This window comes from Microtus ochrogaster, chromosome X (genome assembly GCF_000317375.1).
Source record: "Microtus ochrogaster isolate Prairie Vole_2 chromosome X, MicOch1.0, whole genome shotgun sequence".
Lineage (NCBI taxonomy): Eukaryota > Metazoa > Chordata > Mammalia > Rodentia > Cricetidae > Microtus > Microtus ochrogaster.
Window position 1 is genome coordinate 230,483 of NC_022026.1, and position 12,988 is coordinate 243,470.

At 41.5% G+C, this 12,988-nt stretch overlaps 1 protein-coding gene across 1 annotated transcript in view; it reads left to right on the top strand.

The window, feature by feature from the left end:
• The window catches only part of Aifm1 (apoptosis inducing factor mitochondria associated 1), a 47,478-nt gene extending 36,012 nt beyond the window's left edge, over window positions 1–11,466 (top strand). Inside the window, exons 10-16 of the mRNA XM_005358398.3 lie at window positions 1,109–1,216; window positions 1,542–1,630; window positions 2,437–2,577; window positions 5,243–5,385; window positions 8,469–8,593; window positions 10,534–10,730; window positions 11,070–11,466. Of these exons, the coding sequence (XP_005358455.1) occupies window positions 1,109–1,216; window positions 1,542–1,630; window positions 2,437–2,577; window positions 5,243–5,385; window positions 8,469–8,593; window positions 10,534–10,730; window positions 11,070–11,141 (875 nt within the window). The 3' untranslated portion in view covers window positions 11,142–11,466. The remainder of the gene's footprint in view (window positions 1–1,108; window positions 1,217–1,541; window positions 1,631–2,436; window positions 2,578–5,242; window positions 5,386–8,468; window positions 8,594–10,533; window positions 10,731–11,069) is intronic.
• The last annotated feature ends 1,522 nt before the right edge of the window (window positions 11,467–12,988 follow it).

Sequence of the window (12,988 nt, forward strand, 5' to 3'; positions counted from 1 at the left end):
TCTGAACTGGATAACTGCTGACATTTGAGAACTCCTCAAAGTGAAGAATCAGTTCTGTTTTTTTTTTTTTTTTGTTTGTTCTTTTGTTTTGTTGTTTTTTCGGGACAGGGTTTCTCTGTAGCTTTGGAGCCTATCCTGGAACTAGCTCTTGTAGACCAAGCTGGCCTTGGACTCACAGAGATCCGCCTGCCTCTGCCTCCTTAGTGCTGGGATTAAAGGCATGCGCCACCACCGCCTGGCTCAGTCTGCTTTCTTATAGTACTCAAGACTACCTGCCCAGGGTGTTGGAACCACTGAGGTCAATCATTAATCAAAAAAATGCACTATACTCTTGCCTACACGTAATTTGTTGAAGGCATTTTCTCAATTGAGGTTTCTCTTCCCAGGTAACTCTAGCTTTTGTCAAGTTGACAAGAAAAGCAAACCAATAAGGACAATCCCCCAGTCCCCAGTGACCAAAAAGTTGTTGTCTAAATAACTTAACAGCAGCACTTCCTTTCCTTACCTGTACCTTCTCTGCCTAGACTGTTTAGAAATCGTATACTTACAGAAGGGAATTACTAAGGTGAAAATGGCCATGCAAACTAGAGAACTTTATGGATCTGTGAATTGTTGAAGTTGTGACAAAAACTTCAATCAAAAGTATGATGGTTCCTAGCTAACCAAGTCTGTAGGTTCTGGTTTGAATATTTCATAACTACTGTGTTTCTGTTTTAAATTACGTTCATTTATTTGTTTGTTGGTGATGGTGTGATTATACAACTGTACATGCTAAACTAAAGGCAGCTTCTCAGGAAGGTGATTCCTATTCAGAGCTTGGAAAGCTTATGTGACCTCAGGTGACCGCATGAGTGAGTGTACACTAAATTCCAAATTGGTAGCTCAATCCCTGGACAGCAGTTCTGACACTTGCTATCTTTGCCTTTGAATAAACTCAACAACAAGAAAGGCCCTCTTGCCCCAGTGCCCCACAGGCAAGAGCTATGGCCTGCTTGGCCGCTTTGCTCTGCATTTAGCCAGGATTGACTAGCTCTCCTTTACCTCCCTTCTGTCTTCCTGGGATTGGCTCAGGCCTTCTTCTGTAACTAGTTCCCTTTCTTCTTCCTAGCTCAAACCTCAGGCATAGAAGTGATTCAGCTCTTCCCTGAGAAAGGAAATATGGGGAAGATCCTTCCTGAATACCTCAGCAACTGGACCATGGAAAAAGTCAAGCGAGGTAGAGACTGTGTCCATAATACTCTCTGTTTCTTTGGAGAGTAACTAAAGGGAAAGTTACCTTTTGGGGGAACTCTTGACATAATTCCTGACATTGACAGAGGAAATGTTTTGTTATTCCTCAGTCAGACAGAGTCACAAGCATTTAGAATCTGAGACAACATATTCCCATATAAAGATGGGTGGTGTGTAGGTAGGGTTCTTGTGGTTCCTCGAGGCTGCCTGCATCTGATTTTACTCTAGGGGAGGCCTCCAGCTGGCTTCCTTACTCTTCGCAGAGGTCCCAAGCTAGTGAGTTCAGTCTTTGGTCTCATTTTTCTTTACAGAGGGAGTGAAAGTGATGCCCAATGCAATTGTGCAATCAGTTGGGGTCAGCGGTGGCAAGTTGCTCATTAAGCTGAAAGATGGAAGGAAGGTAAGGAGGAAGAAACAACGTTAGAAAGCCTTTCCGGCTTTTCCTTCCCATCTCCTTACTCTCATTCCTTTGCTGGATATCATTGATTTGTTTTCTTAGCAGCCACCATTAACATCTCCTAATTCTCTGAATTAACGATCCCTTCTTCAAACTAGAATGGTGAGAACCAGAGTAGTTCACACCTGTGAACTGTTTTCCCGTAGCCTCTTCCTGTCTGTACTAGACTTTAGTCCTTACTAGGGCAGTAGATTTCTGTTCAAGTGATATAGAATATGTATGGGGCTGGGGAATTCTTATAAAAGCAGAACTTAAATCTTTTTACTGGAGGTAAGTTAATTCATCATTATTTTTAAAGTTCTAATATTGTTTTCTTTATATTTTTTATCTTTGTTTTGGACAGTGTCAGTTCTTGTGCATGCTACATAAGCATTTTACCACTGAGCTGTACCCCAGATGCTTGATAGAAAATGCCTGAGTTATTGGATTCCTGAGGACATTAACTTTTTGAAAGTCTGATTTTTTGTTGTTTTGTTTTTTGGGTTTTTTGTTTGTTTGTTTGTTTGTTTTTCGAGATAGGGTTTTTCTTGTTGCTTTGGAGCCTGTCCTAGAACTCACTCTATAGACCAGGCTGGCCTTGAACTCACAGACACCACCTGTCTGCAGGTGCTTTAATCCGCGAGTGCTGGGATTAAAGGCATGCACTACCACTGCCTGACTGAAAATCTGATTCTTAGTGATATAAAGTTGTGATGTGAATGGGTGTCAGTGAAAACTGGTAATCGACTAAATTACTTCTTTCCTCTCAGGTAGAAACTGACCACATAGTGACAGCTGTAGGCCTAGAGCCCAATGTTGAGTTAGCCAAGAGCGGTGGACTGGAAATAGACTCAGATTTTGGTGGCTTCCGGGTAAATGCAGAGCTACAAGCACGTTCTAACATCTGGGTGGTAAGTGTGCTACAGCATAACCTAATCATTGCTCCCAACCTGTGGGTGAGTTTGGCCATGTGCCAAAGCCCAGTAGTCATAGTAAGTCACTCCTGTAAACTCAACACTTTGGAGGCATGGGCAGGGGGATCACCACAAGTTCAAGGCCAGCCTGGCCTTCAGAATAAGACCCAGTCTGAAGAGGAAGGAAGAAAGGTAAGCAAGCAAGGAACTACAGCTCATTAATAGCTTAACTAAATAGAGTCAAAGTGTTTGATAGCCAAGGAGAAACACTAGAAACCTGTGAAGTGCTTGAATTAGAACAGCACTATGGCTCCATCTGCCAGCTATGGGAAAGTGAAAAGAGCAATGTGTATGGCTGTAGGAACAGAACTCGTACAATTCTTTTAGCAGTAGTTGGTGGGCATGAACACAGCTAGCTCACAAACATATCTCCTCTTCCTGTAGCTCAAACACAAGACCTGAGATTGTAGGATGAAGTAGTTTTCTGGAAAGAAACTCATTTTCATTTTCCTTGAGTCCTCCCTATTTTCAGCTATTTTTAAAACCTATTATGACAAAACCAAGACTTTAATATTATGTAGGAACTGTGAGGTAATTTCCCCATTGCTAGAACATTGCAATGTATTGTGTTTGGTTATGGATTCTGTGACTAAGGCCATAGGTACCTTGAAGGGATATTTTCCTCCTCCAAAGTCTCAAAGTCTGGGTTTTTTTTCTTGTCCCTATTATATTATGTATTCAATGCAGAAAACACAGACAAGAAAGAGAAAAGGGGGCCAGTCACCTGTAGCAACGAGAAATGTTTTAGTTTATTTCCTTCCCTTTGTTTTGTTGAACATAAAGGTTTTTCCCCCCTTCATTTTATGTGGTTGTGGTAAGCCTACTATATATAAACATTTGTATTCTGCTACATCTCACTTAACATTATAAAAGTAAGCATTCTCCTTGTTGCTTCAGACTTTGTAAACAGTTTAATTATTACATATCCCATTAAATAGACTTCATAGTTTACTTTGCTGTTGTTCACTTATTGGGTTTTTAGGTTGCTTTGGGGGAGTCTGAATAGGTATAAAAATGAACAAGACTTAGAGAGATCAAATACCACATCCTGCATGAAGCTGGCCCTGTTCACCCCAGCTGAGGGTTCTCTGAAACACTTAGCTTGTTGAATCTATGCACAGTACTTGTTTACATTGCCCTGTAGTTAAGAATAATGCTCTGTCTTTCCTGTTCTCCATTAGGTTCTACACTCCCCATAGGAAAGGCTTATGTCAGTTTTATTTCATTAACCCATATACAAAGAAAAGCTTCTGTTTTTTGTTTTTTGTTTGTTTGTTTGTTTGTTTGTTTGGTTTTTCGAGACAGGGTTTCTCTGCGGCTTTGGAGCCTGTCCTGGAACTCGCTCTGTAGACCAGGCTGGCCTCGAACTCACAGAGATCCGCCTGCCTCTGCCTCCCGAGTGCTGGGATTAAAGGCGTGCGCCACCACCGCCCGGCAAAGAAAAGCTTCTGTACATAGTAAATAGTCCATAAACACATGTTGACTGACTACTGGATAATGAAAAACAAAACAAAAAAAGCCACTTATCTTAGAAAAGATAAGAGGCAGTCACATCTGAAAACTGGTTTCCACACGGAGAAGAAAATATTCTGAGTTGATTATGGTGGTAAAGGTTTATGATCTCAGCACTAGAGAGGCTGAGACAGGAGAATCATTAGTTTGAGGCCAGCCTGGGCAGTATAGAGAGATCCTATCTCCAAAATTATGACAAGAATATTCTTGAATGCTCCAATATTAAGTATAAGTAGCCTGTCTGCTAGAACAAAATGGGCAGGAACAGGTATATATAAAGAAGATTTAAGATACTTTCTGGAAGTATAGTGTCTTAGGGTTTCTATTGCTTTGAAGAGAAGACACTATAATCATGGCACTCTTATAAAAGAAAACATTTAAATGCAGTGGCTGAAATTCTACATCTTGATCCAAAGGCAGTAGGAAGTGAATTGTCTGGGCATGGGTTGAGCATGTGTGAGACCTCAAAGCCTACTTCCACAATGACCACTTCCTCCAATAAGGCCAAACCCATCTCAACAAGACCACACCTCCTAATAGTGCCACTCCTTTTGGGGGACATTTTCTTTTAAACCAACATGTATAGAAAGAACAGTTTCTTTAAAAATGGAATCACATGGGGCTGGAGAAATGACTTGGTGGTTAAAAATATTCACTTTCTTCCAAAGGTTCTAAGTTCAACTCCCAGAATCCACCTGGCAGCTCACAACTGTTTAATACCCTCTCCTGGTGTACATGTATGCAGATAAAATATCCATATACACAAAATACATAAATAAATAAATCTTAAATACATAAAAATGGAATGTCACCTGATTAGGAATGATTCTAGCCTGTAAATAGGAAACATTAGTTAACATTGCTAGGGTCAGCTGGGCGGTGGTGGCGTTTAATCCTAGCACTCCAGAAACAGAGGCAGGTGGGTTTCTGTGAGTTCAAGGTCATCCTAGTCTACAGAGCTAGTTCCAGGACAGCCAAAACTGGAAACCCTGTATTGAAAAACAAACAAAATACTTTGAGGCCCAAAGTTTATATTGTGCTTTTAATTTTTTTTAAATATGTTGTTTCCATATTGTATTTGTTTCCAAAGGCAGGAGATGCTGCATGCTTCTATGATATAAAGTTGGGTCGAAGGCGAGTAGAACATCACGATCATGCTGTTGTGAGCGGAAGACTGGCTGGAGAAAATATGACTGGAGCTGCTAAGCCATACTGGCATCAGTCAATGTTCTGGTAATAGTTCTGTGCCTTGGGGACACAACTGGTTAGAACTCTGTATTAATGAGTCCAAAATACAGCATGTTTTTATTTGGTTTATGATGGGTCTTTTTTTGTAGACAATATATCATTCTATAGAAGGGGTAAAGTTCCACCCCATGTCCATACCTTCTACCCCTAAGTGGCCACTGAATAAAAGTGCCATGTTCATGTATAAAATGGATAGAAATTATTTGTATTGGTGCTTCTGGAAAAGAAAGAGTTTGAGCTGTAGTGGTTGGTACAAAAGTACAGCATTTAGAATGGGCAGCTCTGTATTTTTTCTTTACTAGTATCCCTAATGGTCCCAACATACTGGGAGAAACACAGACCACTCATGTGTAGCTTTTTTTTGCTTTTTCGAGACAGGGTTTCTCTGTAGCTTTGGAGCCTGTCCTGGAACTAGCTCTATAGACCAGGCTGGTCTCGAACTCACAGAGATCCGCCTGCCTCTGCCTCCCGAGTGCTGGCATTAAAGGCGTGCGCCACCATCGCCCAGCCTCATGTGTAGCTTTTAAGACCAGGAATTTGTTTGGGATGGTGGCATAAACCTTTAATCCCAGCACTTGTTAAACAGAAGTAGGCAAATTTCTATGCGTTTAAGGCCAGCCTGATCTACATAGCAAGTTCTAGACTAGCTGGACCTACATAGTCAGACCCTATTTCAATGATTTAACAAACAAAAAAAGATCAGCAATTCACAGGCCTATAAGACAATTTGAATTTAAAAAGATTAGCATGGAGCTAGGCATTGGTGGTGTATGCCTTTAATCCCAGTACTTGGGAGGCAGAGGCAGGCAGATCTCTCTGAGTTTGAGCCCGACCTGGTCTACAGTGTGAGTGCCAGGACCAGCTCCAAAGCTACACAGAGAAACCCTATCTCAAAAAAAAAAAAGTTTAGAATGGGCTAGGATCCAACACAGTCTTCTGGCCTCCATGGGCAATAGGCATGCATGTGACCTACAGACAACATATAGACAAAACACCCATACATGTAAAAACACAGAGCACAAAACAAAACCACCCTGTCTCTCAAAGGAAAAAAGAGAAAGAGGGAGGGTGATTTATTGATTGATTAATAGTAATTAGTACTGAACATTCTCAAGTCCTCAGGGTTGACCCTATTTAGTACACTTTGATCTTGATTGATTTGAATTGGAAGGTTAGCTGGAACTGTGCCTGACTAATTCCACCTACTAAAGAGCTGAGGCAGGAAGAGCTCAAGTTTAAGGTTATTCTGGAAGAATGTAGCAGGATCCTGACTCTGATTTTAAAGTGAGAGGAGTATATCTTAGTGGTAGAGCACTTAACATGGAAAGGGTGCTGAGTCCAATGTCCAGTACTCTAAAGAAATGGAAATAATAGGAGTGGGAGGAGGAGGAGGGAAATGGGAGGCGGGGAGGAGGCGGAAATTGTTTCAACAAAAAAAAATAAATAAAAAAAAGATAAAAAAATAGTGTATATGGCCTATCTTGGGAACATATGTAAGATATATAAAGTTTAAACAACGGGTAGAGGTATAGTGAGCTATATTTGTGTATATAAGTGTTTTAAAGAGGTGGGGTGTGTGTGTGTAAAGTAACTAGGTATCATCTTTAGTGAATGGGACTTGTTTGGAGTATAGAGATAATAGCATTCTTTTTTGTATACATATTTGTTATTTTTAGTAACCACACATTTATATTTTTATAGGTACTGTCAAATTGCCTTCTAAAATACCAAACTTTTATCAAATGCTTGGAATCCAGATTTTAATAAATTTAACTATGTAACAACAAAAAAAAGAAACGAAAACGTCAAGCTTTCAAAAGACTAAGTTGATGGTGGAAATAATTTACAGCTAATAGAAGTACCTTTTAGGACAGTCACACAGTTTTATGAGTGAGTGGCCGAAAGGTAACATAAATTTCTAGGTCAGCACATACAACACAGTTAGGAAAGGTGAGTCCATAGAGTTATCAGGTAGGGCCTTAGATACAGATTCTAAGGATTTGCTGTTTACTCTTTGAAGAGATAATCCCCTGAAGATATGATTTAATGATCTATTGTGGCAAAGAAGATAAAATGTGTACTAGGAGAAGCAGTATCTTAGATTATTACTCCAAACCATAATAATGGCAGCAAGATGTATGTAGTAATGGGGTGCAGTGAGATGGCTCAGTAAGTCACAAAGTTTTTGTTACCGAGCTTGATTTACCCACAAGTTGTCTTCTGACCTCCACGTGTGCCATAACACACACATTCAGGTATACACAAGAAGGAAAGCATGCCAGGTGAAGGCCAAGGAGTGACTGCTATTTAGTGAACGAAACTCTAGTCATTAAATCCCAACTTTCATCCAGTAAGGACACATTTTAAAGCTTCAAAAAAGCAGTTTTAATGTGAGCTATAGAAAATTAGCTTTTAATCCCATTTACTCAGGAGGCAGACACAGGTGTATCTCTGCGGTCAAGGCCAGCCTTGTCCACAGAGGGAGTTCCAAGTCTACAGAACAAGTTCTGTATAGAGCCAGTTTCAGGACAGCTGAGGCGACACAGTCTTGACAAAACAAAAAAAAAGAAAAAGAAAATAAAATTAGAGTGTATCAAAAGTGGAGAACCTGGACCTGGTGTGGTGGCTTGTGCCTATAATCCCAGCACTTGGGAGACAGAGGCAGACAGATCTTTATGAGTTTGAGGCCAGCCTGGTATACAGAGGGAATTCTAGGACAGCCAGGGCTACACAGAAACCATGTCTCAAACACAAACAAAACGATGGGAACCTATCCTACCCTAAATGTTGGATGGGATAAAAACAAAATAAAATTCAGGAAGTTTAAATCATTTTATATGGGTGTATGTTGTGTATTGTAGCTTCTGGGGGGAGGGAAATGCTGTTTGAGATAATCCTGCTCCCTCACGCTTGTCCTCAGATGTCCCAGTAACAGTAAATCTGTTTGGCATTCCTCTTATAAATCCTGAATTATTTGACTGGCATAAAAGTACAGTGTCATGAAGAGAATGCGCTACTGTGCCTTCACTTATGGTCCTTTGACAAAATGTCCTCTTCTCTTTCCTCAGGAGTGATTTGGGTCCTGATGTTGGCTATGAAGCTATTGGTCTTGTGGACAGTAGTTTGCCCACAGTTGGTGTTTTTGCAAAAGCAACTGCACAAGACAACCCAAAATCTGCCACAGAGAAGTCAGGTATGGAAGCCCAACTACTTCTCTAGGAAGAATGTTAAGAAGCAGTGCATCTGAATTCTCCTGATCAAGTTGATTCTGTATGGGCCAGAGGGATCTGGTGTTTAAACCCTCTATATTGTGATTTAAATTAACCAAACCCACTGGGCAGTGGTAGCACATGCCTCAGGAGCCATAGGCAGGTACCTCTGAGTTTGAGGTTAGCCTGGTCTACATAGTGATTTCCAGGACAGCCAGGACTACACAGAGGCCCCTCTCTCAAAAAAAGAAAAAGGTAACCAAACCCAAACTTCCCACTCTGGTGCTCTGAGACCCTGGTCAAAGCACAGACTCTTATATTGTAGCTATCCATCCTAGACAATGGGCCACAGCCTGTTCAGTCACCCCAGTTTATCTTCTGGGGCTGAGACAAATCTAAGTGATGAAGTAAACCTGGATTTTTTAGGGATTTTTTTTCTTTATATTGCCCACTTCATAATAATCTCAAGAACCAGAAGCGAGAACCCCTTAGGGCCTGGTGTCTTCCCTGGACCTTGGGAAGTAAAGAATTGGGCTAAGGAGTTCTTAAGTTGAATCTAATTTGGTTGTCAGATCTGGATGCCAGGTTTGCTTCAGATGGGAGGCACCATTCTTGGAATGGGCTTTCCTCCTACGTGTATCTCTTTTATTAGCTCCTTGGCCTTATTCCATGACCTTGGGCTTAAGTTATTTAACTGTCCTTTTTTGCCGGATGTGTTTCATGGGCAAGTTACTTTTTAAGAAAGAGAAAGCAAGACATTATCTGTAAGTTCCAGGTCAGACTGATCCACATAAAACCTTGTCTCAGAAAAGAAAAACAATCCTGAATTGTATGGTTTGTTTTATTACTAACAGTTTTCATTGAAATAGCTGTGTGTGGCAAGTAGCTACTGTCCTGAATCATTGTCCTAGTTTCCTTTCTATTTTTGTGATAAAAACCATGACCAAATGCCACTTGTGAAGGGACAGGTTGATTTGGTTTAAATGTCCTGATCACAGTCCACCACTTAGTGACACCAACACAGAGATTTAAACAGGACAGGAACCAAAGCAGAGAGTGTAGAGGAATGATGTTTATGGACTTACCCCATGGCTTGGTTAGCCTGGCTTATAAAGGAAAAACTGCCAGCCAGGGAGTGGTAACCCCCAACACTTGCTGTCTGAGGCCTGGGCCCACCCACATCAGTCAGTAATCAGGAAAATGCTCCCACAGACTTGCCTACAGTCCAATCTGATGGAGGCAGATCCAGGAGTGATGTTCTGATGTCTTCCCAAATGACTCTAGCATGTATCAAATCAACAGCAACAAAATAACAGTACAGTAGTGAATGAGAGAAGTGCAACCCCTTTCCAGTTGAGAAAGATCCTGATCCTAGAAATGTCTATAGCATGGGATGTAAGTGAAGTAGAAAAGTGCAAGGTCAGGTTCAGCAGTGCCCAGGAGGTGGCAAGAAAGAACTTCCTTTGGCCTATGTTAATTGAAAGTGGCTCAAGAATATTCTGAGGAATATTGGAAAATAAACTATCTAGAAGTAGCTTTAATTAAGCCAGTTTGAAAAGAAACTTTTCAGGCTAGGAAAATAGTTCAGTTGATAAAAGTTGCCTTGCAAATATGAGGACCTGAGTTCAATCCCCATAAGCCACATTTTAAAAGGTAAGTATTGTCACACTATTCTAATTCCAATACTGGGGATGCAAAAACAGATTTGCTGGAGCTTGCTGGCCAGCCAACGTAGCCTGTTGAGTTCCTGGCCATTGAGAAAGACCCTGTCTCAAAAAAGCAATCCTGAAGAATGACACCCATGTTATCACATGCACATACATATGTTTACCTACACATACATACAGATATTTGCCTTCTAGAATTTTCCAAAGTCAAAATAACTGAACTTGGGTTTTGTATTTGTTTGTGGGATTGGCTACAGGGACCGGTATCCGCTCGGAGAGTGAGACAGAGTCAGAAGCCTCTGAAATCTCAATTCCTCCCAGTACCCCTGCAGTCCCACAGGCCCCTGTTGAAGGGGAGGACTACGGCAAAGGTGTCATCTTCTACCTCAGGGACAAAGTAGTCGTGGGGATTGTGCTATGGAATGTCTTTAACCGAATGCCAATTGCAAGGAAGGTAGGTGCCTGCCAAGACCCTTAGAAGAAGATGGGAAGTGGGGGTTGGAAGATATTCCTGTGACTTCACCAGGTGCCCTGAGTTGCATTGTCCACCAAGGTCAGATTGTACTTAAGCAAAACAAAGGCAAAACCTTGGCTCAGAAACATTTTTTGATTTGAGACTTGGCTGGGTAGCCTGAGAGTTGTCAAGCTCTGAGCATTTGGGGTTAGTAGAAAGCTGTTCCCACAATCCCTTCCCAGTGTGTAACTGGAGACTAGCCCAGGCAGCCCCATTGTGTGGGCCAGGGCTGGGTGCACATGGAATGAGTTAAGAACCTATTGTTACTCTACCCCTCAGATCATTAAGGACGGTGAGCAGCATGAAGATCTCAATGAAGTAGCCAAACTCTTCAACATTCATGAAGATTGAAGCCCCATCATGGAATACACATGCACTTTTCCATCCCTGACAGGGGGGTTGGGTGGGTAAAGGAACATTTTTTTATTCAGCATACTTTCTCTTTATGTAGGAGCAGGAATCGAACAAGCCTCTGTGAATATTTTCATCTATATAGATGCACATGACAAATTAAAATCTGATTCTTTTAAATCCAGTTCGTTTATTTTAAAGGGGATAGGTAGATAAAGGACTGTGTGTATGTGTATCAGCAAGCTGACTACAGCTGCTACGAAGTATATGGTTTTTCTCAGCCATGTATTCAACAGTCCACATTAAACACCTGTCACCACTCTGTGATCTTGGCCTACTATACCTCTCAGCTCACAGCAGTGATCTTATTTTATATGTATGGATGTTTTGCCTGCACATGGATCTGTGTGCCACTTGTGTGTCTGGTGCCCATTGAGACCAGAAATGGGCAGTAGATCCCCTTGGACCAGAGTTACTTCCTGTTGTGAGCCACCATATGGGTGCTGGGAACTGAATACTGGTCCCCTATAAAAAACAACCAGTGCCCTAACCACTGAACTATTTCTCCAGTTCCATAAAGGAAGATTGGTGGGTTTTTTTGTTTTTTTTTTAAAGATTTATTTATTTATTATGTATACAACATTCTGCCTCGATGTATGCCCACATGCCAGGGGAGGGCGCCAGATCTCAGTACAGATGGTTGTGAGCCACCATGTGGTTGCTGGGAATTGAACTCAGGACCTCTGGAAGAACAGCCAGTGCTCTTAACCTCTGAGCCATCTCTCCAGCCCGAAGATTGGTTTTTTGAGATAGGGTCTCACCGTAGTTTTTCTGGCCTGGAATTTGCTATGTAGATGATGTTGGCTCCATGATCTGCCTACCTCTGTTTCCCAAGTGCTGGCATTAAAGGTGTTTACTACCATGCCTGGCCTAATTCTTCTGTAGGCAAGTCACAATTTTTTTCTTTCTTTTGTTTTTTGAGACAGAGTTTCTCTGTAGCTTTGGAGTCTAGAACCACCTCTTATAGATTGGGCTGGCTTCAAACTCCCTGAGATCTGCCTGCCTCTGCCTCCTGAGTGTTGGGATTAAAGGTGTGCGCCACCACCACCCAGCTAAGTTTACTATTTCTATGAGGGCTTTCTTCACCCTTCCAAACCCAACCCTCTTTCTGTCTCAGTGACTGACCTATGGCTCCCTGTAAGCAGGCACCGTGACATTGATGTCTTGCTCGTGGTTATATATGCAGAAACAAAAGAGCTCTGGTTCATAACTGGTGCTTAATAAATTATCTTTGAATGAGTGAGCAAATAAACAGAATAAACTCAGGTTTATATTGAACAACTAGCTGCTCCAGAATTGAACTGGTCCTACGGGGGACAGAAAGGTTACACATACACGCACAATGGGTTTAGAAGCCAATTGTGATGATGGCATGTGCCTATATAATCTTAGCACTCAGGAGGCTGAGGCAAGAGGATTGCTATAAGTTTGCGACCAAACCTGGGCCATATAGTGAGATCTTGTTAAAGAAAAAAGAAAAGGATTAGATGGGTCAAGTAGTTAAGGGCAATGACTGCTCTCCAGAGGACCTGGGTTTGATTTCCAGAACTACATGGAGGCTTGCAACAGGATCCCAGGAGATCTAACATCTCTTCTGACATCCATGGGCATCAGGCACTCAGGAGATCATACATGGAGGCAGAACACCTATATACATAAAAAAGTTTAAGAAGAATTTTTGATATTTATTTATTATTTATTATGTATACAATAGTCTATCTGTGTGTATGCCGAAGGCCAGAAGAGGGCACCAGACCTTATTACAGATGGTTGTGAGCCACCATGTG